Source organism: Podarcis vaucheri (genome assembly GCF_965113315.1).
Source record: "Podarcis vaucheri genome assembly, chromosome: 7".
NCBI lineage: Eukaryota > Metazoa > Chordata > Lepidosauria > Squamata > Lacertidae > Podarcis > Podarcis vaucheri.
In genome coordinates, this window is record NC_138765.1 from 5,573,965 (window position 1) to 5,598,468 (window position 24,504).

At 45.6% G+C, this 24,504-nt stretch overlaps 1 protein-coding gene across 1 annotated transcript in view; it reads right to left on the reverse strand.

The window, feature by feature from the left end:
• The window catches only part of LOC309536834 (cytochrome P450 2G1-like), a 46,170-nt gene extending 24,277 nt beyond the window's left edge, over positions 1 to 21,893 (reverse strand). Inside the window, exons 1-4 of the mRNA XM_082231193.1 lie at positions 21,625 to 21,893; positions 16,655 to 16,817; positions 14,126 to 14,275; positions 633 to 793 (exon numbers count right to left, since the gene is read on the reverse strand). Coding sequence (XP_082087319.1) covers positions 633 to 793; positions 14,126 to 14,275; positions 16,655 to 16,817; positions 21,625 to 21,807 — 657 coding nt within the window. The 5' untranslated portion in view covers positions 21,808 to 21,893. The remainder of the gene's footprint in view (positions 1 to 632; positions 794 to 14,125; positions 14,276 to 16,654; positions 16,818 to 21,624) is intronic.
• Positions 21,894 to 24,504: the final 2,611 nt, after the last annotated feature.

Sequence of the window (24,504 nt, forward strand, 5' to 3'; positions counted from 1 at the left end):
CTAGATATGTGGAAGGCATACACTGAAGACACAAAGCCGTGAATGCTTTTCTAAGTGGCGACTGGTTATGGGGCAAGATTTTAGCTGCTCCCACATCATCAGCATCTAAATGCCAGCCTGTATCTCCTCCCATTTCACCTGGATTTGCCCTTTCCCGCAGAAAATCTGCTAAATTAAAAGCAGAAATGGTTGTCTATGTCTGAATGACCTGTTTGCTAAGCTAGGCCTCCCACCTGGAAGCACCTTAGACAGGTGGAAACAGAACACTTGCCAAACTGGTGGCAATAAAACTCCATACATTAAAAAAAAGCACGTCAGTGAACTTTCCTTTGGTTTGTCCTCCTGCCTCATTATGCTTCCCGAAGTAGAAAAACAACAATGTCACCTGATCTTGCCTCTCCTCTCAGACCTGGAAGCCTACCAAAGAAAGTGACTCAACAAAATTTTGTGCGGAAGGGCCGAACTCGGTCGACCTGTGTGCTGTTCAAATCACAACTAAGTTAAAGATTCATCAGGCTGGATTTGCTGCCAGCCTCGGCCTCCAGTGACGAGAAAGGGGCGGTTCCTCTGGGATCTTCCTTGCAGGGCAACTTCTCAGCCCACCTTCCTCGCTCCTCAGCTAAAGTTCTCACCTGGCCCCAGGTGTTGCTCATCAGCACAAAATTCTCATTGATCTTGGCCAGCAACGAGAGGAAGTCTTTGTCTTCATAGTCAAAGCGCCGACCAAAAACGATGGAGCAGATGACATTGGAAACAGACCGGCTCAGGAAGAACGTGGGGTCAAAAGGGGAACCTGCAGGGAGAATGGGAGCCATGACATGAAAACCAGGATTCAACCCCTGTCTTTTGCTAGTGATGAACTTTGCAAGTCTGGGCCTTAGTCTGCAGAGTAGGCAAGCCAACAGCCCCTGACCTACCATCCTTTCAGGAGCTGTTCACCTGTTCTGTGCACCAGGCATGAACTGTGTTTGGGGTTGGGAGGTGGGGGAAGAGTGTAAATGAAATGGTAAGCAGTAGGAGGGAATTGAGCAGAGAACAGCAACTGGGAATAAGATGGCTGGTGGCTGGAAGGCAGAGAGGTTGGAGGCTGGTCGGGATTCAGTGGGTGGGGTTTAGGGGATCGCGTGTTTTCATTGCATTCATTCCAGACTTCAGTTTGCTGTGAATGTATTAGCAATGTTCGTCAACAAACCCCCTGGCCATTGATAACCCTGGATATTGCCCTTCAGTTCTGCAGATGGAAGCACATTAAATTTAATGCTTTCCTAAAATTTGGAATAGTCAGATAGATCAGATGATCAGCCTGCCTTCTGTTGGAAAAATAGAAGCTGCGTTTATATAATTTTGCAACTTGATATCCCAGATGTGTTGGTGTATGTTTTCTTTGGCTTTTACATAACTCATGGCAAGAATGGCATTCGGTGAGAATCCTAGACTGAGTATTTTCTTATTTACTATCTTCTTCTACCTTGACTGAAATGTATCAGTAAGGGTCAAGGGAGCCAGTCCTTTAGGCATGGATAACAATTTTAACCAGATATTTAACTTATATAAGATCTGAGATGCAATAGAAATTTGTCCAGTCTCTAATTGTAAAACTACATTGGGCACACATATTAGAAGGCTGAGAACAGTTCTCAGAAATTTTGTTCAGACAGGGTCTAAAGCCTCAAGCAGTTAAATGTACACACTTATGCGCCACATATCATTTGTGGCAATATATCAACATTGAACCTGGATTGCTGAGGGTACATGCTGCCTCCCTTGACTTAAAAAAGAGAAATGAATGAGTTATAGCTCAGTTGTGCATTTGCAATCGCATTTGACACTTGAGTTTTCCAGGTGTAGAACTGCTCCCAAACACTTAGTATAAAATTTGACCTGTTCAAGTTTATGTCCGTCGATTTCCAAGCAATGTTTACACAGTTTTGGGTAAAGACTAAAACTTGATTTATCATAGCTACTTGCCAGTTGTTCTGTATTACCCTAGTAATCCAAAGCTCTTAACAGCTGTTTCAAACCTACACATGGCAATGGCTGAAGTACTACAGAAGATCAGGAGGGAAGTATCCTAGAAACACATCCAGCTGTTGTAGATCATTTTCCTAATCAAGCCAACACTTAAAAGTTTGTACCCCTCAGTTCAACCTGGGGCACTTTGTGGTCTTCTCCAGACTCCTTCACACTGCAGTTCCCAACCACGTTCTCCCAAAACTTTCCATTATTCTAGCTCTCTTAAAGTGTTTCGGTCACTTAGTTTTCAACTCCTGCTCTTCACATTTCCCACTTCAATTCTTTTCTACTACAGTGGTACCTCTGGTTACGTACTTAATTCATTCCGGAGGTCCGTTCTTAACCTGAAACTGTTCTTAACCTGAAGCACCACTTTAGCTAATGGGGCCTCTCGCTGCTGCCGCACCGCTACTGCGCGATTTCTGTTGTCATCCTGAAGCAAAGTTCTTAACCTGAGGTACTGTTTCTGGGTTAGCGGAGTGTGTAACCTGAAGCGTATGTAACCTGAAGCATATGTAACCCGAGGTACCACTGTAATTACCTAGGCAACTTATATACAATTTTCATTCCTTCTTCCGACCTTGAAGCCAAGCAGAAGCAGAATAATGTTGGCAGCTATGTTTCTATTTCCCCTTAACTGCAAGGTTTCTAAGACGAACTCTTCTGTGCAGTACCTCCGGAACAACTCCCTGCTTGTACTTTTAACTTCCCAGTGACCTTTTGACCCTCCTAGCTACAAGAGCCTTTAAAATGAAAAAAAAAAAAGCCAGCCATTTTACTGTAGGATGAAAGCAAATACATTTAATAATAAAAATAATAGTTTTATTATTTATATCCCGATCTGGCTGGGTTTTCCCAGCTACTCTGGGTGGCTTACAACACATAAAAAATTGTAAAACATTAAACATTAAACATTTCCCGATATAGGGTTGCTTTCAAATGCAACCCTCTCTTGAGTTTGTAGTTGATGCAAATGTTACTTTAAAGCACATAAGGGCACTGTTTGTCTAGTGACCTAGGCACCCTCTGCTTTTACTATATCCAAGGTAACTCCACCCCTAAAACATGAACCATTTTTGTTTGTTGTTCTCACCAGACAAGATGTCTGCTATTTCTCTTCTTCCATCTCCACTCATCCTATAAATAGTTCCTGCATGAATAAAGCCTCTGAACTCAATCCAATTCAAGCTGCTAGGTCTGCTAACATTTACTGCCCCAGTTTTCCAACCAAAAATTCAACACAAAATGGCTTTAAGTCCTACTTATTCTCAATCATGCTTTAAGCATGGACATGTACCTAGCCACTGCTACTTATGATATGCATAAATAATATAGCAGTTATACACTGTTTGATTGTAATAAAACCTCAAAGCAGTTTACTCACTCACACAGTGCTGTTGGCATGGTAAGACTATGATGCATCTCTATAGAACTGGTGGCATCCCAACATCCTACGCAAAGTATCTCTCTGTGTAGACAACCAAGCCAGATGGGCAGGGTATAAATATTAAATTATTCTTATCATTACGATACGATAAGATATCTTTATTGTCATTGTCCCATACAGAACAATGAAATTGAAAATCTACATAAGACATTCAAACCCCCCTAAAAACCCTGATACCCCATTTTAAAATACAATATACCATGTTGTTGTTGTTTAGTCGTTTAGTCGTGTCCGACTCTTCGTGACCCCATGGACCAGAGCACGCCAGGCACTTCTGTCCTCCACTGCCTCCCGCAGTTTGATCAAACTCATGCTAGTAGCTTCAAGAACACCATCCAACCATCTCATTCTCTGTCGTCCCCTTCTCCTTGTGCCCTCCATCTTTCCCAACATCAGGGTCTTTTCCAGGGAGTCTTCTCTTCTCATGAGGTGGCCAAAGTATTGGAGCCTCAGCTTCACAATCTGTCCTTCCAGTGAGCACTCAGGGCTGATTTCCTTCAGAATGGAGAGGTTTGATCTTCTTGCAGTCCATGGGACTCTCAAGAGTCTCCTCCAGCACCATAATTCAAAAGCATCAATTCTTCGGCGATCAGCCTTCTTTATGGTCCAGCTCTCACTTCCATACATCACTACTGGGAAAACCATGGCTTTTACTATATGGACCTTTGTTGGCAAGGTGATGTCTCTGCTTTTTAAGATGTTGTCTAGGTTTGCCATCGCCTTTCTCCCAAGGAGCAGGCGTCTTTTAATTTCGTGACTGCTGTCACCATCTGCACTGATCATGGAGCCCAAGAAAGTAAAATCTCTCACTGCCTCCATTTCTTCCCCTTCTATTTGCCAGGAGGTGATGGGCCCAGTGGCCATGATCTTCGTTTTTTGATGTTGAGCTTCAGACCATATTTTGCGCTCTCCTCTTTCACCCTCATTAAAAGGTTCTTTAATTCCTCTTCACTTTCTGCCATCAAGGTTGTGTCATCTGCATATCTGAGGTTGTTGATATTTCTTCCGGCAATCTTAATTCCGGCTTGGGATTCATCCAGCCCAGCCTTTCGCATGATGAATTCTGCATATAAGTTAAATAAGCCGGGAGACAATATACAGCCTTGCCGTACTCCTTTCCCAATTTGGAACCAATCAGTTGTTCCATATCCAGTTATAACTGTAGCTTCTTGTCCCACATAGAGATTTCGCAGGAGACAGATGAGGTGATCAGGCACTCCCATTTCTTTAAGAACTTGCCATAGTTTGCTGTGGTCAACACAGTCAAAGGCTTTTGCATAGTCAATGAAGCAGAAGTAGATGTCTTTCTGGAACTCTCTGGCTTTCTCCATAATCCAGCGCATGTTTGCAATTTGGTCTCTGGTTCCTCTGCCTCTTCTAAATCCAGCTTGCACTTCTGGGAGTTCTCGGTCCACATACTGCTTGAGCCTTCCTTGTAGAATTTTAAGCATAACCTTGCTAGCATGTGAAATGAGTGAAATTGTGCGGTAGTTGGAGCATTCTTTGGCACTGCCTTTCTTTGGGATTGGAATGTAGACTGATCTTCTCCAATCCTCTGGCCACTGCTGAGTTTTCCAAACTTGCTGGCATATTGAGTGTAGCACCTTAACAGCATCATCTTTTAAAATTTTAAACAGTTCCGCTGGAATACCATCACTTCCACTGGCCTTGTTATTTGCAGTGCTTTCTAAGGCCCATTTGACTTCACTCTCCAGGATGTCTGGCTCAAGGTCAGCAACCACACTACTTGGGGTGTACGAGACATCCATATCTTTCTGGTATAATTCCTCTGTGTATTCTTGCCACCTCTTCTTGATGTCTTCTGCTTCAGTTAGATCTTTACCACTTTTGTCCTTTATTATGGTAATCTTTGTACGAAATGTTCCTTTCATATTTCCGATTTTCTTGAACAGATCTCTGGTTCTTCCCATTCTGTTGCTTTCCTCTATTTCTTTGCATTGCTCGTTTAAGAAGGCCTTCTTGTCTCTCCTTGCTGTTCTTTGGAAATCTGCATTCAATTTCCTGAATCTTTCATTATCTCCCTTGCATTTTGCTTGCCTTCTCTCCCCCGCTATTTGTAAGGCCTCGTTGGACAGCCACTTTGCTTTCTTGCATTTCTTTTTCATTGGGATGGTTTTAGTTGCTGCCTCCTGTATAATGTTGCGAGCCTCCACCCATAGTTCTTCAGGCACTCTGTCCAGCAAATCTAAATCCTTAAACCTGTTCCTCACTTCCACTGTGTATTCATAAGGGATTTGGTTTAGATTGTATCTTACCTGTCCAGTGGTTTTTCCTACTTTCTTCAGTTTAAGCTTGAATTTTGCTATAAGGAGCTGATGATCTGAGCCACAGTCAGCTCCAGGTCTTGTTTTTGCTGACTGTATAGAGCTTCTCCATCTTTGGCTGCAGAGAATATAATCAATCTGATTTCGATGTTGCCCATCTGGGGATGTCCATGTGTAGAGTCGTCTCTTGTGTTGTTGGAAAAGCGTGTTTGTGATGACCAGCTTGTTCTCTCTCTATATATACCATATATATATATATATATACCATATATATATATGCAGGTTTTGGTATCTTCGGGTGTCTTCCCGTGTAAGAGTAGGGGTGTCTGGGCGACGTTTCGACGAGGTCTCACTCGTCATCTTCAGGCTGGTGCTTTCGGCTTCTTGTTACTGGAACAGAGCAGAATCTGGTGTTTGAGTTCCTATAAATACTGTTGAGGGGTGTGGTGTATAGCCTCCAACGTTCTGGGCAGAGAGGAAGTTCCTAGATTAGTGTGCCTTTTCTTCTTTTGTTCCTTAATTACTTGAGGGATATCTTGAGTGATTTCATGAGTGATATTCTGAATACCCCTGGGTGGGTCATTAAGTGTAGATTAGTTGCTAAAGCTTTCGTGTCTTGACCTCTTGAGCTTGTGAAGAGTTTTTCTGAGAAGATGGCTGTGCTGCATTTAGTTGTGCTCTGGCTTGGCTTCGTGTATAGGGGCGAGCTGTGATTTTGTGCCTTGTGCCCGCCAGATCTGTGTAGGGATTGCAGGGGGGTGCAGCATCCGGAGGTGCCACTATAGTTTGGCTACTGGATGGAGTCTGTAATATGTCTGTGGAGAGGGTCTGGGTTTGGGTCTGGTGTGGTTGATTGGTGACGGCGTTCTGTGTGCCTCTGGTTCTGGTGTCGGTTTTTGTGGGGAGGGCTAATTTCCAGATGTCTGGCAGGCGGGACGTGTCGTCACGCTTGTTCATGTTGTGAGGGTGTTTCTCTATCTCGATGGCTTCCATGATTATTCTCTTGTGGTGATGTTCCATGTTAAAGAGCAATTTGGAATCTGCAAAATTAATTTCGTGTCCTGTTTCTTTCATGTGTTGGAAAAGAGAGGAAGTTTTTTCTTCTTTTTTGACGGCATTCTTGTGTTCTGCGATACGTGCATTTATTCGTCTGTTTGTTTGTCCAATGTACGTGGCTGGGCAGACTTTGCAGGGTATTTCATAGACCCCTTGGTTTTCCAGCTGGATTTTGTCTTTTGGGTTTCTGAGGATATTGGCTATTTTTTGGTTGGTGCAGAAGGCTGTTTTGATATTGTGTTTATGGAGGATTTTGCTAATTTTGTCTGTAGTGCCCTTGATATAAGGAAGGAGGGCCATGCCATTGTTTTCTTCTGTGTCTTGGTTTTTGGGGGGTGTTTCTTTTTGGATTAGCTTCGTAACCTTGTTTTTCTGGTATCCATTGGCGATTAACACATTTGAGAGATTCTGTAACTCAGTTGTCAAGTGGTCTTTGTCAGCCAGGCGTTTGGTTCTGGAGATGAGAGTCTTGGCTACGGAGTTTATTTGTGCAGGGTGGTGGTGTGATTGTGCATGTAAGTAGCGGTTGGTGTGTGTTTTTTTCCGGTAGATAGTGTGTCCTAGGGAGCCATCAGGTTTTTTGTAGATTAGGACGTCAAGAAAGGGGAGTTGGTTGTTGTCTTCTATTTCCATAGTGAATTGTATTTTGGGGTGTAGGCTGTTGAGATGTGTGAGGAAGCTATCTAGTTTTTCTTTCCCGTGTGGCCAAATTACAAAGGTGTCGTCAACATATCTGAGCCAAAGTTTATCAAAACAGCCTTCTGCACCAACCAAAAAATAGCCAATATCCTCAGAAACCCAAAAGACAAAATCCAGCTGGAAAACCAAGGGGTCTATGAAATACCCTGCAAAGTCTGCCCAGCCACGTACATTGGACAAACAAACAGACGAATAAATGCACGTATCGCAGAACACAAGAATGCCGTCAAAAAAGAAGAAAAAACTTCCTCTCTTTTCCAACACATGAAAGAAACAGGACACGAAATTAATTTTGCAGATTCCAAATTGCTCTTTAACATGGAACATCACCACAAGAGAATAATCATGGAAGCCATCGAGATAGAGAAACACCCTCACAACATGAACAAGCGTGACGACACGTCCCGCCTGCCAGACATCTGGAAATTAGCCCTCCCCACAAAAACCGACACCAGAACCAGAGGCACACAGAACGCCGTCACCAATCAACCACACCAGACCCAAACCCAGACCCTCTCCACAGACATATTACAGACTCCATCCAGTAGCCAAACTATAGTGGCACCTCCGGATGCTGCACCCCCCTGCAATCCCTACACAGATCTGGCGGGCACAAGGCACAAAATCACAGCTCGCCCCTATACACGAAGCCAAGCCAGAGCACAACTAAATGCAGCACAGCCATCTTCTCAGAAAAACTCTTCACAAGCTCAAGAGGTCAAGACACGAAAGCTTTAGCAACTAATCTACACTTAATGACCCACCCAGGGGTATTCAGAATATCACTCATGAAATCACTCAAGATATCCCTCAAGTAATTAAGGAACAAAAGAAGAAAAGGCACACTAATCTAGGAACTTCCTCTCTGCCCAGAACGTTGGAGGCTATACACCACACCCCTCAACAGTATTTATAGGAACTCAAACACCAGATTCTGCTCTGTTCCAGTAACAAGAAGCCGAAAGCACCAGCCTGAAGATGACGAGTGAGACCTCGTCGAAACGTCGCCCAGACACCCCTACTCTTACACGGGAAGACACCCAAAGATACCAAAACCTGCATTCCTGTACCCGTGAAAATCTACGAAAGCATATATATATATATATATACCATAGAGACTCCTTATACTGCGTTTAGAACCAGAATCGCATTTGGGTAGAAACTGTTTCTCAGGCGGCTAGTCCTGGTCTTTATAACCCTGTACCTTCTTCCAGAAGGCAGAAGCTGAAAGAGATCCTTTCCGGGGTGCGCACTATCCTGCGCTATCTCTGCAGCTTTCTTATGGCACCTGACAGCAAATTCAAATATCTTTAACACGGTCAATGACCAACAAGCAATTTATAAAATAAAATAAAATTGGCAATATAAGTACTATTATACTACAGATAACAGTGGAGATGTGGCCAAATCACAAAATTGGTACTTATGTTTATGACCAGGTTTCGACTTTTAAGGTTTTGAGGATTCAATTCAAATGTCATTACTGGTTATTATCGTTCCTTCGATGTTTGCAATTTGAACTCCGTTGCTGTCATAATTGCTTGTCTTATTCTTGTTGCAATGCAACAGTACTTCGCCACAGACCTGTTGATTTCGGGGTCTTTGTCAGCTAAGAGGTGTCTGATATAGGTGTCATCTGTACTACGAGGTATTTTCCTCAGAATCAGCTCGATCAGCTCTTTTCTTGAGTCTCGATATAATGGGCAATATAAGATGACATGCCCGATGGTTTCTATTTCGTTGCTGTTACAGGGACATAATCTTTGTTCAATCTGTATTTTGTTGTATCTTCCCTCTAGAAGAGCTGAAGGGAGAGCGTTAAAGCGGGCCCTGGTAAATGCCCAACGGTGTTTGGCATTATGTAGAACTTTAAGATAGTTTGCTAGATGGGGGCTTTGGGAATCAAATAGGAGTTTATGAGTTAACAGAAGTTGACTAAAGTCATTTTGGGCTTCAATGTCCCTGAGTCTTTCTTTGATTATATTCTTGGCCCTTCCCCTTTCTAAACTTAATAAATACTCTGGGGAGAGACCATATGTGGCAAATTTTCTGAGAGTGCCCTTCAACCAACTAGATTGGAATTTGTCAAGAAGCATCAGGGAAAGTAGTCCAACCGGCGAGTTGTTAAGTCTTAGCCAAGTGCATAAGGTTCTTATCCATACTTTGGTTTTGATGCTGTATAAGCCCGCTTCCAGTCATAGGGCGGCGTTTGGGACGCATTTAGGTGTTTGTAGGAGTGATCTAAGGAAACCTGATTGTATCTTTTCGTATGGGTCTAGATTGGAGAGGGAGACGAGTGGTGTGCCGTATAGTATTTGTGCTGTTGGTTTTGCAGCGAATAGTTTAATTGTGGCAGGAATAAAATTTCCTCCCATTGTACGATGGTATCTTAGAATTGCTGTTGTACTTTTTTGTGCTGTAGAGGAACTGTAATTTATGTGGGCAGTCTTCTTCCTTGATGCTTGGAATATAACTCCTAGGTATTTAAAGCATGTCACTTGTTCAATCTCCTGATTGTCTAATTTCCATCTATATATTTTTCTTTTGTTAGAGAAAACCATGATTTTTGTTTTTTGGTAGTTCACTACTAGTTTCTCTTCTCTACAATATTGTGATAAGCTGTTAAGAGCTCTTTTAAGGCCCTTCTGAGTCTGGGACAGTATAACTGCATCGTCTGCATAGAGTAGGATAGGCAATTTTTTATCTGCTAATTTTGGGGCATGTATATCCGCTCCTTGTAGGTGGTCTGTTAGGGAGTTTATATAGATGTTGAACAAAAAGGGGGCCAAGATGCATCCTTGTTTAACTCCCTTTGTTGTTCTAATGGAATTAGAGAGTTGACCTTCTTGGCTACATCTTATACGAAGTCGTGTGTTGTTGTACAGTTTGAATATTAATAGCAGAAGACGTCGGTCTATGGATGATTTGTTGAGTTTGTCCCAGAGTCGGGGTCTTGAGATGGAGTCAAAGGCTGCTTTAAAATCTACAAATGCTGCGAATAGGTGGATACTATCTGAAGAAGTGTGCATGCACACGAAAGCTCATACCAAGAACTTAGTTGGTCTTTAAGGTGCTACTGGAAGGAATTTTTTTATTTATGCATAACAGTTTGACTTGTCCAAAATCTAATACTGCTGCTACAGACCATTCATCATTGGAGGGTAGTTGGGTAATATTAGCTTGTATCTGCATTGAAAACAGTAAGGCTAAGCCTCCTTTGGGTCTGCCCCCTCTTTGGCTAGGTGTTGCTCTTTTTGTACACGAGTGGTAATTATCCAAGTAGAGCTCGTCTGTCGACCAGGTTTCCTGGATGAACAGGATGTCAAATTTAGTGAGGAAGTCCATTAGATTGGGATCTTTACTTTTAGCTCCCCACCCTGCAATGTTCCACGTACAGATGGCCAACTTATGTTTTTTGATTGGCAGACATCTCAAGGGACAATCTAACCTAGGTTTATGGCCAGTTTGAGATTTATCGTTCATTATGTCCCTTTTGGGGTGTATAATAGGACATTTTGGCACGGTGTGTACTTGGACATATTTTAATGTCCCGGAGGAGCGTCCTTCCCCCGTGTCCTTATTTCAGTCCTCCGTGTGAATGGTATCTAGGGTTCCTAGGTTGTCCACAAAGATTGAACCGTTCTTGCCTAGTGGAACCGCTATTTCTGCTTGATGTATTATTGTTTTCTTTGTTATGGGTGGTTCCGTAGGTCCCAGTTCCTCTGGTGATAGGAATAGCCGTAGTGTCCACTCACTGTTGGATAAAGGTTTTGTGGTATAAGTTGCATAGTTAAATTCCCTGGTGACAGGTGTGGCTAGGAGGGTAATAGATTTCCTTATAGATGCTAATCTTTCAATTAGTGCGTCCTGAGCTTTATGTATTTGTTCAATAGTTGCTATGAAGCGGTTTTCCTTCTCTATACTGGAGTTTTCGTAATTTCCTGATACGTGATTTGGGGATGGTGGTTTTGATCTTTTAGCCAGCAGGTTTGGGGCTTTATCTGCCTCTAGTTGAAGCATCTTACAGTTCTCGTCCATCGTAGACTTTGTCTGCCTTGTTTTTAGCTTATCAGTCTTGATTGTTTCGATGAGAGGAGTGGGAGTTCTGGACTCTTCAAATAGGCGAGTCACCTGCAATCCACCCTTTGCAGCTTGTCCTTATTGTCTGAAACTAATTTGGTTGTGTGCCAGTCTCTGAATGTTACCACAACTCTGTTTAGGTCCTTGTCTGATGGTAGAAATTTAACATTGATGATGTTTTCTGCTGGGACTAACCCTCTAACGGCTAATTCAGTTTTCTTGAGAATATAGATTCTCTGTTGTGCTGGGGAAAGGAGATCTTTGTGCATGTATACGGGTAAGATGATAAGTTTTTGTTTGTTTAGAATTAGGTTTCTGCGAGAGTATATTGTTTTAGAAGGGGTTTCTTGCTTAGGGATCGAGTTTTCCCTTGGATTTCTCGCGGATCCATTCGGGAGCGCTACTTGCTCTGTTGTATTGTGAAGCCCAGGCTTATGGAGTTCCTCTGTTGAATTGGAGAGTCCAGCCTTATGGGGGTTATTATTTGAGCTTGGGCTTCGGCTTTTATCAAAGGGAGGCAGAACTGGGTTAGCTGGGCTCATTGAATTTGAGTTCTCTAATAGCTTAAATAGTCTTGTGAGGTTCGTTTCCTTTGTTCGGGATGGGAGCTTTTTCTTCCTTCCCATTTTTACGTTCTTGGGCTTCTTCTCTTTATTCCTGGGACACTTCCCCTTTAAGAGGGGTTTCTTAGGGTCGACTAAGTTTCCCTTTTGGTTTAGTTTGACCCTAGATGTTTTCCTTTTTTCCGCATCATGTTGGATTTTATTTTCCTTAATGCTGTTATCGTTTGGTGTACTAGAGAGAACTTTGGGTGTATGCAAGTTGTCTATTCTTCTAGTTATTTCAGTTAGGGCAGTTAGTAGGCCCAAGCATTCTGTGAGGAAGTCTTTGATGTGTCCCAGTTCTCTGCCTATCTGCAACTTCTGTTCATTTAACAGATCCTTATATAGCCCTGTTAGTATGTAAGGGAGGCATTCCAAGTCCAGATATTGGGCTCTTGTGTCCTCCAAGTCTTCATTCGTCACAGTGTGTAACCCCATCTTCTCCCCGGGTCTGGAACTTTGGGAGGGCTCGTTTGTCTTAATTACTGAGTTTTCCTCTTGTGACTCTTGTTCTTGCTCCTGCTCCAGCCCCGATTGATTCACTAAAGTTTCATTTTCTATAGTGACTTGTTTTATTTCCGTTGCCAGATTGACTCCCACCCCTTCCTCATCTGTTTCCATGAGCTCCCCGTACCTAGTGCGGTCTACGGACCATTCGTGGGGGTGACGTTTCTCAGCATTGCTTATTTTATCTGTTTTTGGTTTAAAGTAGTGTGAGATTTTCACCTGTCTTCCTCTTGTAGGGGGTTCAGCCGCTTTGGTGAGGGGGATTCCCAGCTCTTTATAGCTCTGTCTGGTGAACACCATTCCCTAAGTTGAAAGCTTCCTTTATTGGGAAGTTTATTGTAGAAATAAGGGTAGAGGTAAGATTGAACACCCGCATCCAGGCTGTTGGACCAGGGAGCCTCCCTACCCTTCCCTCCTTAAGCCTTAGCTAGGGGTGGGAGGGTATTCGTGAGGAAATTCATGGGGGAATTCTTGGACTTATCTTATTGAAGTTAGGCTCAAAAGAGTTCAGCGGTTTCCTCAGCTTCTTTGGCTGTATTTCAAGCCGATCCATCGTCCGGGAGCCCCAAGGTTATGAGTCAGTGTAGCCGTATCAATAAACAGTGCGGCGGTAGAACAATAAAGCAATAAAAGGATAAGCTAGTTAAAACAAGGCAACAAGACAGACCGCCGATAGTCCTTAAGGTCCTTGAGGTGTAGTTTTGAGGTCTTGAAGAGGCTAAAACTGATAAAACTAATAAAAACGCTTAATTGAAGCCGGAGGCTCTAATTAGGCTGCTACCTCCGTCGCCATCTTGACCTGACAGCATAGATTTGATCCAAGGTGGGAAGAGTGCGCCCAGTTATTCTCTCCGCAGTCTTTACAACCCTGGACAGCGTTGTTTTTCCCCTGACCGTGCAGCTCCCAAACCACACACAGAGACCATAAGTTAATACACTCTCCACAGTGCAATGGTAAAATGCCATCAACAGGTCCTTTGAGAGATTGTTTTTCTGGGGGATTCTCAGAAAATATAACCTCTGCTGTGCTCTCTTCATCAGGTCTTTGCTGTTTTCTCCCTAGTTAGGTCATCTCTCAATTCCATTCCCAGAAATCGAAACACCGAGACCTGTTCCATGTACTTCCCCTCAATAATGAGTGGCTGAATATTCAATTTACATTTCCTAAAGTCCACAATAATCTCTTTTGTTTTCTTTAAGCTAAGGAGTAAGTTGTTTTTCCTGCATCACTCCCCCAATTGCTCAACTTCCTTCCTATAGGCCATCTCCCCCTCTCCAGCCGTGATTAAACCAACCACTGTTGTATCTTCTGCATTATTACCTTGAGATGCCATTGGGGATTGAACCTGTGACCTTCATGCCAAGCAGTTGCTCTACCATGGAGCTACGGCCTCCCCCCTATTTCACAGTACAAGAAAGGAGGAAAATATCCTGACCATCAGTTTTTCTGAATTCCTCCAACAGGAACTGGGACTCTTCCTGGATCCGCTCTTCGATGGACCTTTTCCCCATTCCAAAATTCCTCAAGGTGCTGAGGGTGAACCGTCGAAGTTGCTTCCAGCGTTCCCCGTTGGCAAAAGCAATCCCTGAAAATGCAGAAAACAAACAAACAAAACCCATTCCATGTTACGATACAGAAGCAATGCGGCCGCGAGCTGCTAGCTGGAAAGCAAAACATCAATGGGAATGTTGGGACTGTTCCGTGGGAAACAGAAGGACAGTCTATTCACAGTGCGAAGCACCGGAATTAGCTCAGAGTGTAATTTGACCTGTACAGGAAGTACAGGAGGAGTTTGTCTCTCGGCTGCTGGAGTTTGAAGAGAGCAGACGTGTTTTTCTGTAATGCTGCAAAGACAGAAATAAAAGCATGTAAATACGTTTCTGTCTATCTCTTTCCCCTGCCCACGGGGGGGGGGGCAGGGAAGAGTGGTGTGTTCTTCTCACGCTGAGGAGGATCGCCGATTGCGACCTAGCCTGTATCCTGCTGGGGAATGCAGACAGGGAGGTCAACAGGAGATCAAGCCAGGTGCCTGGAGAGTGGCCAGTTTCTCCTGATAAAGGCTTGAAATCCCAACAACCCCTTCAGCAGCCAATGGCAGCAAATGGGGGACTCTACAGATTCCCATCCTTCCAGATGTGCTTCCCCTGCTTTCATTCTTTTGAATGACCCTGTTTGCACATTAATCCGCTCTCACGTTGGGTGGTTCATAGAGCCCCAGCAGAGATTTAAAATCATAAAACATGCAGCAAAGTAAAGCATGGAAATAAATAATAAATACATTTTTATTTATACCCCGCTGGTTCAAAAACCGGGCTCAGGACGGCTAACAACAAATTTAAAACAATTGTAAAAGCAGCGTAAAATACAGTATAAAAACAGGAATAACAATAAAATTCAAAGTTCAGAGATCAATTTAGGGGAAATCCATCTAATAAGCATTAGATAATCCCCAGGGCTAGCTGGCTGAATTGGTCCTACTTGGGCCAGCGAGGAGGCCAGGGGAGAATTAGCTGTGGGGTCTCAGAGCGGGTGAACTTCATAAAAAGGGGAGGGAAGAGAAGGGAAATAAAAGATCAGGCTGAATTCAAATTAAAGGCCAGGTGGAATAGCTCTGTCTTACAGGCCCGATGGACGGAGGTTAAATCCTGAAATAAAGGCTGTTAGACCTTTAAAATATCCCCTACTTCCAAAGCTCCCTGCTTCCTTTAGCTGAGAAGGAGACAACCTGGTTGATAAACTAAAAATGGTTTACTTACAGATTCTTCAAAAGTTGCCTCCAGAAAAGACAGAGGTAGTATCTTGGGTTTGGAAAAGTGGTAAATGTTTCTCAGTTATTTGTGTAGAAATGCAAAGGTGGCTTGTTAAAGCCATGCCGTCTAAGCATCCGGGTTAGACCTCCTTAGTGACAGGGTTCACATGGTGGAACAATAGAGAACAAAGGGTTTGGTAAACCTTCTCCCAAGGGGAGGGTGTGTGGCCTAGCTAAGCCTGGCATGGTAGCTCACTCTGTGGACCTAACCCCTCCATCCATTAATTAGAGTTAAACACGTTGGTTATACGAGGCTGGATATATCCTACAGCTGGGACTGGTACTCCCAACATCCCCAGACAGCTCAGCAAGGATGATGGGGATTGTAGTCCACCAATATCTGGGCGCCAAGGTTGAAGGGGACTGCTCTAGGCAACCAGGGTTGTTTGCAAGCGCTGAGATGTTGTGCAACACAAAGAGGTGTTATGGTCAGAGCTCCTTGGAGAGCTACATAAATAAGAAGGACTGCAAAAGCGGGTGAAGACGAAGACACCAGGCCGTTGAGATTCTAGAATAGCAAAACTTGCTTCAGATGGGTTGCTTACTGGGAATGGCCCTGCAAATATACTAATATGGAAGACTAGTACAGACTTCTTGGGAGAAAAGCAATGACAAACCTAGACAGCATCTTAAAAAGCAGAGACATCACCTTGCCAACAAAGGTCCGTATAGTAAAAGCTATGGTTTTCCCAGGAGTGATGTATGGAAGTGAGAGCTGGACCATAAAGAAGGCTGATCGCCGAAGAATGGATGCTTTTGAATTCTGGTGCTGGAGGAGACTCTTGAGAGTCCTATGGACTGCAAGAAGATCGATCCATTCCTAAGGAAATCAGCCCTGAGTGCTCACTGGAAGGACAGATCCTGAAGCTGAGGCTCCAAGACTTTGGCTAGCTCATGAGAAAAGACCCTGATGTTGGGAAAGATGGAGGGCACAAGGAGAAGGGGGTGACAGAGGACGAGATGGTTGGACAGTGTTCTTGAAGCTACCAGCATGAGTTTGACCAAACTGCGGGAGGCAGTGGAAGACAGGAGTGCCTGGCGTGCTCTGGTCCAGGGGGTCACGAAGAGTCGGACATGACTAAACAACAACAACAACAAGTACAGACTTATTTCTGCTGTGGCTCCATGTAACTGACTGATCCCTTTGGAACTCACCGAAACCCTGAACGAAGTCGTCCACTGTGGCCAAGTATCCTCTACTACTGAACTCTTCGGCATGGTCCACCAGGGCTTCCTTGATGGCCTTGTATCCATACAAGACGACCACCCGTCTGGGTCCCAAGTGAACTGTGAACACTGGTCCATACTGGTCTCTTAGCTGAAATGGGAACCGGGCAGGGCCATTAGTGATCTTCCCTGAGACATATTGTATTGGCTGTAAGTTATTTTGTGTTGTCTAGAGCCAAGATAAAAAGCCTAACAAATTCCATAAGAATATGCAGGAATGGCGAAACTTACCGGAAGAATAAGAAATGAAGATAACACATTGGAAATGGTTTATTGAATATTTACAGGTGAATTGCAAACAGATAAAGACATTGGCAGGATTATTGTAATAACCTGCAGTTTCATAAGAGAGTATATTTAAAGTAGATAATTAAATGAGTAAATTGAATGAATTTGGATACGCAGAAGATATTAAAAAATTAATTTAAAGAACTGCAGAAGGGGGGGGAGGAAGTCAAACTTGGAAATGTTAAATTGATCATAAAATTAATGAAATGTGTAAACTTGAAAAGTATAAATAAAGACTAACAAATTTAATAAGTAACAAGTAATATCCCTGCTATGGAACATGGGTGGCGCTGTGAGCTAAACCACAAAGTCTATGGCTTGCCGATCAGAAGGTCGGCGGTTCGAATCCCCACGACGGGGTGAGCTCCCGTTGCTCGGTCCCTGCTCCTGGCAACCTAGCAGTTCGAAAGCAAGTCAAAGTGCAAGTAGATAAATAGGTACCGCTCTGGCAGGAAGGTAAACGGCGTTTCCGTGCGCTGCTCTGGTTCTGCAGAAGCGGCTCAGTCATGCTGGCCACATGACCCGGAAGCTGTACGCCGGCTCCCTCGGCCAATAAAGCGAGATGAGTCCCGCAACCCCAGAGTCAGCCACGACTGGACCTAATGGTCAGGGGTCCCTTTACCTTTAGTATCCCTGCTAGCCTTTGCCTCCTGCCGTGGCCCATCTAGCACAGCCCTCTCCAACCCAATGTCCTCCAGATGTTTTGAACTACAACCAGAGCCATCCTTCCCATTGGGTTTACTGGTGCGTTGCGCCAGGGCGCCAGCCTTTCAGGGGCACCCAAGCGAGTGGGGGAGCAGTGCGGCTTTGCCTGTGGCCTCCCCTTTGCCTCCTGCATGCCCTCCAGCTATGCCCCATCAACCATATGGCTAGCGGGCATGCAGCTTCCTTCCCAAGCCTCTGCGGGTGGAGAACGATCCCTGCAGAGGCTTGGGAAAAGGTCAACAACTCTGGGAAACAGTGGGTGGAGGGCCGAAGGGATCTTTGCACCACAGCACCGAACATGCTTAAGACGGCCCTGACTACAACTCCCACCAGCCCCAACTGGCATGGCTGCATAATGCTAGGGACGATGGGACAACTGCTGTGCTTGCTGAGCTGATGGGAAGTGCCCCACACCAGTGGCGTAGCGTGGGGGGTGCCAGGGGTGCCGGCCGCACTGGGCGCAACATTGGGGGGGGCGTTTGGCCGGCCCTTCGCAAGACAAAAGTCCATAGGGAAATCTCCGGGACAGCGGGGAAGCGCAGCGCGTCTTCCCCACTGTCCTCGGACCTCCTCCGAAGGCTGGCGGTGGGGCAGAGAGACCTCCTCCCGCCGCCAGGCTTCGGAAGGATGCTCCGAAGGCTGGCGGCGGGAGGAGGGCTCTTCGCCCCACCGCCAGCCTTCGGAAGGCTGCTCCGAAGCCTGGCGGCGGGAGGAGGGCTCTCCGCCCCACCGCCAGCCTTCGGAAGGCTGCTCCGAAGCCTGGCAGCGGGAGGAGGGCTCTCCGCCCCACCGCCAGCCTTCGGAAGGCTGCTCTGAAGCCTGGCGGCGGGAGGAGGGCTCTCCGCCCCACCGCCAGCCTTCGGAAGGCTGCTCTGAAGCCTGGCGGCGGGAGGAGGGCTCTCCGCCCCACCGCCAGCCTTCGGATGGCTGTCCTGAAGACTTGTGGTGGGAGCAGTGGCGTAGCGTGGGGGGTGCAGGGGGGGCCTGCCGCACCTGGCGCAACATCGGGGGGGGGGGCGTGGAAGAGACTCAAGTGCTAAAATCCACGGGTTAGGGGGCGCAAATTACTTGCCTTGCCCCGGGTGCTGAAAACCCACACTACGCCACTGCCCCACTCTGCTACATCTCTGCGCCATCTAGGTTTCCTACTTGACTATCAGTTGCTCCTCTTCGAGGCCTTAAATGGAGGACGGTCCCACTGCTGCTCCCTGTTGGCATGCAAAGCACCCGATCTGCTACGGAGCAAGGCGCCAACCTAGTGCCCAACCCAGACTGGCTGCATTCACAGCGCTGGAACCTGAACCAACCAGGGCGCCTTGGTATCGGTTTTGGTGCTATTGCGTTACCTCCCCAAACGCCGCAGATCATGATGCAAGGGCCCCGGTGCAGCTCCAGCGCTGGAGTCACGGTGGTAAATCCCCCTTTGTGTTTGTTCTCGCCACAAGGCTCTTCTTCTGCCCCCAGAAAGAGCTCCACCCGCCCTGCCACCCTGACAAGCCTTGGCACATTTTCTCCGAGAGGGTAACCCGATACCCTTTCAAAGGGCTGCACCTCTTGGGAACAGGCGGTGGCTGGGAAATTTAATACCCACCACCTCTGCAAACTCCATGGGCACACAGGCTTATCTCGCTGTAGCCAGAGGTGGGTATTAATCCCAGTTTATTAATGCACATCTGTGGCCCACTTTCGGTTAATTAAAAGAGACTGGAATTTGCTGCTGGTTACATCTGCTCGTTTGCTTTCCTCCTGCAAACGATAAGCCAGACTTGTGCCTGGAAATGGCCTTCAATCTAAAGCAGATACAGTGGTACCTCAGGTTAAGTACTTAATTCGTTCCGGAGGTCCATTCTTAACCTGAAACTGTTCTTAACCTGAAGCACCACTTTAGCTAATGGGGGGCCTCCTGCTGCTGCCGCGCCGCCGGAGCACGATTTCTGTTCTCATCCTGAAGCAAAGTTCTTAACCTGAAGCACTATTTCTGGGTTAGTGGAGTCTGTAACCTGAAGTGTATGTAACCTGAAGCATATGTAACCCAAGGTACCACTGTAATTACCTAGGCAACTTATATACAATTTTCATTCCTTCTTCCAACCTTGAAGCCAATCAGGAGCAGAATAATGTTGGAGTCTGTAACCTGAAGCGTATTTAACCTGAAGCGTATGTAACCTGAGGTACCACTGTAGAAAGATATGCAAGAAAGGAAAGGAAGCATGTGAGGGAGAGGTATAGAAGTTTAGAGGTGAAAACAAAGCAAAGAAGATAGATTGCAAAGTATTCCTTAAAAGAGAGGAAATGCGATAGGCCTATGAATTTGCTCAGGGTCAGAGGTCCAGCAAAGTCAGCAAAAAAGGAGAGAGACCGACAACGGAAAGTGCAGTTTTATATGTTAGGCAGACAAGAACTCAGAGCAGAGCCTAACAATAGCAGGAAATAAGAGAAGGAGAATTGAATGAGAGTAGGGTTGTTTTTTGGTCACCTTGTCCTCCCGCTTTAATTTTCTTTCTTTTTTAATTACAAGGTTCTAGTCCTCATGGTTCTCATCTTGGCACTTGTCCTCAGGCAGGAGAGCCTCAACGGAAAGGGGCAATGGTAGATCGCTTGGTCCTCACGCATAGTAATAATAGAATCATAGAATCCTAGAGTTGGAAGAGACCACAAGGGCCATTGAGTCCAACCCCCTGCCAAGCAGGAAACACCATCAGAGCACTCCTGACATATGGTTGTCAAGCCTCTGCTTAAAGACCTCCAAAAAAGGAGACTCCACCACACTCCTTGGCAGCACATTCCACTGTCGAACAGCTCTTACTGTCAGGAAGTTCTTCCTAATGTTTAGGTGGAATCTTCTTTCTTGTAGTTTGCATCCATTGCTCCATGTCCGCTTCTCTGGAGCAGCAGAAAACAACCTTTCTCCCTCCTCTATGTGACATCCTTTTATATATTGGAACATGGCTATCATATCACCCCTTAACATCCTCTTCTTCAGGCTAAACATGCCCAGCTCCCTTAGCCGTTCCTCATAAGGCATCGTTTCCAGGCCTTTGACCATTTTGTTTGCCCTCCTCTGGACACGTTCCAGTTTGTCAGTGTCCTTCTTGTACTGTGGTGCCCAGAACTGGACACAGTACTCCAGGTGAGGTCTGACCAGAGCAGAATACAGTGGCACTATTACTTCCCTTGATCTAGATGCTATACTCCTATTGATGCAGCCCAGAATTGCATTGGCTTTTTTAGCTGCCGCGTCACACTGTTGGCTCATGTCAAGTTTGTGGTCAACCAAGACTCCTAGATCCTTTTCACATGTACTGCTCTCAAGCCAGGTGTCCCCCATCTTGTATTTGTGCCTCTCATTTATATCCCGCCCTCCCCAGCCGAAGCTGGGCTCAGAGTGGCTAACAACAATAAAAGTTAACACAGCATTCTAAAATCAATTCATTCTAAAATCAATTCAAAATCAAATTCATGGCAACCATTAGGCTAAAGTTCTGTGAGTATTACCAAAGGAGGGGGTCAGGCTGTGCCCTGGCCAAAGGCCTGGTGGAACAGCTCCGTCTTGCAGGCCCTGTGGAAAGATGTCACATCCCGCAGGGCCCTAGTCTCTTGTGACAGAGCGTTCCACCAGATCGGGGCCACTGCCGAAAAGGCTCTGGCTCTGGTTGAGGCCAGCCTAACCTCCCTGTGGCCTGGGACCTCCAAGATGTTTTTGTTTGAAGACCGTAAGGTCCTCCAGGAGAGGCGCTGGGTGTGATCCCTGGCATGGCTACTCAAGGGCTGAAATCATACAGGTGATGATGACAAAGATATCTCTTCCCCTGAGGCTCTGGAGAGCTGGGGCTGCCAGCCAGAGTGGACAAGACTGGACGGAAAGTCTGACCTCGGCAAAGACGGGTGCCGTCGCCACGGCTTACCTTCTTGAACGACGTGAGCATGTCATAGGTCTTCAGATCCAGCAAGTTGCCCAGGATTGGGAGGGGTGTAGGCCCCGGGGGCAGCTGCCTTCTCTGAGCCATTTGGCTCCATGCTGAGAGGAGGACCAAGACCGAAAGGCAAACCACCAGCAAGGCCAAGAGGCTTTCTGCCAGCTCCAACATGCCCGAAGCAAATGGAGAGGGAGGTTTATCTGGGGACTTAGGGAACTAACAGAGCCACACCTGCCCTCGCACGGTGGGGCTGATGAAAGCAAACAGAAATCAGTGTGACTGGTGCAAATCTTGGAAATCTTCACCTTTATATCAGAACCTGTAGCCTTGGTAAACATAATTTGTACCCAGCCCAGCCCTGAAAATGCTGTCTATGGCTGTATGCCCTTTGCTCCCAACCCCCAGAATGTAAATTGCTTTTGGTGCATGAGATGGCAGTTTCTTCATGGCGAGTTCCTGCACCTATTTTTTTAATAGTTTTTTTTAAGTATTGCTTAAAAGCAACAGCTGCAAGAGGAGCAGCTGTTGCAGCAGAAACAACCATTTTGTGGAACCTCGGAGACCAAGGCCATCATAGACTGGTTCTGAGAGATCTGCATTGGCTCCCAGTACGTTTCCAAGCACAATTCAAAGTGTTGGTGCTGACCTTTAAAGCCATAAACGGCCTCAGTCCTGTATACCTGAAGGAGTGTCTCCACCCCCATCGTTCTGCCCGGACACTGAGTTCCAGCGCCGAGGGCCTTCTGGCGGTTCCCTCACTGCGAGAAGCCAAGTTACAGGGAACCAGGCACAGGGTCTTCTCAGTGGTGGCACCTGCCCTGTGGAACACCCTACCTTCAGATGTGAAGGAAATAAGCAGCTATCCTATCTTTAAAAGACATCTGAAGGCAGCCCTGGTCAGGGAAGTTTTTAATATTTAACGCTGTACTGTTTTTAACACTTGATTGGGAGCCGCCCAGAGTGGCTGGGGAAACTCAGCCAGATGCGCGGGGTATAAATAATTTTATTATTATTATTATTATTATTATTATTATTATTATTATTATTACTATTATTATTACATATGAAAGTTTTTAAGCTAAGCATCAAAGCAGCCTCCCCCAAGCTAGTGACCACTGGATGTTTGGGACTGCCACTCTCCTCAGAGTCAGCCAGCGTGGTCATATGCTGCTGGGGCTTATGGGAATTGTAATCCAGGAAGTCAGGGGGCGCTAGGTTGGCCGGGGGAGGGAGGTGCCTTAAAAGTTTAAGGTGCCAAAAGCACATCTCTTCTATCAGTCCTTAAAGTAGGACTTCAAAATGCAGCTTGTGGATGGGAAATGGAAGGAGGGGTTTAGAAGAACCAAAAGTTTCTTTTTCCATCCAGCAACTCTATCCAGTCAATTGCCTTTTCTTTTTAAATCCAGGTTATGGCAGGTGGGGGTGGGGGTGGGGAGAGCAGCTTGCCTCCTGCTCAGGGCTCTGATACCAGCCTCCAAGCAAATTTTTATGTCCCTCCTCCTAGACATCATTGAATTTGACAGTAGCAGCAGCAAAACAAAACAAAACAAAATGAACTGGAGGGACAAACCAATAGTTGAAAGAGCAAAAGAAACACTGGTAGAATTCTTTGAAATTAATAAAATACAAGGATATGATATGAATGTAATTTGGGACACAAGCAAGGGCTACATGAGCGGTTTTGGGATACAACAAATGGTTCGGATAAAGAAGAAAAAGGAAAATAACATACAAGAAATAATAAGACAGGTAAGAGTCAATGAAAAAGAACTGATTAAAAATCTGAAAAATGAAAGGATAAATCAAAATATAAAGACCCTACAATCACACATTTCCAATTTATTAAACAAAGAAGTAGAAAACAAAATTAAATGGATGAGACAAAGATATTTTGAATCAGCCAACAAGCCCAGCAGGATGTTAGCTTGGTTTATAAAGAAAAACAGAGAGAATTATAAATAAAATAATAGATCAAGGGGAAGAAATAGTTGACCCCTGAAAAATCAAAGAAATTTTTATAAATTATTACAAAAAGTTATATAAAAGGAACATAAAGATGAAAATAAAATAAGAGTATTTGCTACAAAATAAATTACTGGCAATTGTAGAAGAAGAATAAAGGTAAAGGTACCCCTGCCCGAACGGGCCAGTCTTGACAGACTCTGGGGTTTGTGCGCCCATCTCACTCTATAGGCCGGGGGCCAGCGCTGTTCGGAGACACTTCCGGGTCACGTGGCCAGCGTGACAAAGCTGCATCTGGCGAGCCAGCGCAGCACACGGAACGCCGTTTACCTTCCCGCTGGTAAGCGGTCCCTATTTATCTACTTGCACCCGGGGGTGCTTTCGAACTGCTAGGTTGGCAGGCGCTGGAACCGAGCAGCGGGAGCGCACCCCGCCGCGGGGATTCGAACCGCCGACCTTTCGATCGGCAAGCCCTAGGCCAGTGTTTCCCAACCTTTTTTGGGCAAAGGCACACTTGTTTCATGAAAAAAATCTCGAGGCACACCACCATTACAGCCCCGTGACGTCAGCGCGCAGCGTCACGCCGGGAGGGACATGAATTGCTAGCAAATTACATAATCACTTCCTTGAGGGCTGGCTCATCTTCTCCGAAGGCAGAACCCCATTAATTAACAGCACAGACTCACACCATAGCCAAGACGAGGGGGGGAAACCTCAGTCATGCACAGTCATGCACATGTGGGGGCTAAATGAGGACGAAGACCGGGCAGAGAGCAGGGTTCAAATCACCCCACCTGGCCAGGACAATCCCTGGGTGCTCCCTTGGGCCACTCGCCTGACCCACTCGCAGGGCTGTTGTTGCGAGGATAACACGGGGAGAACCACGCGCGCCCCCAGGAGCTCCTT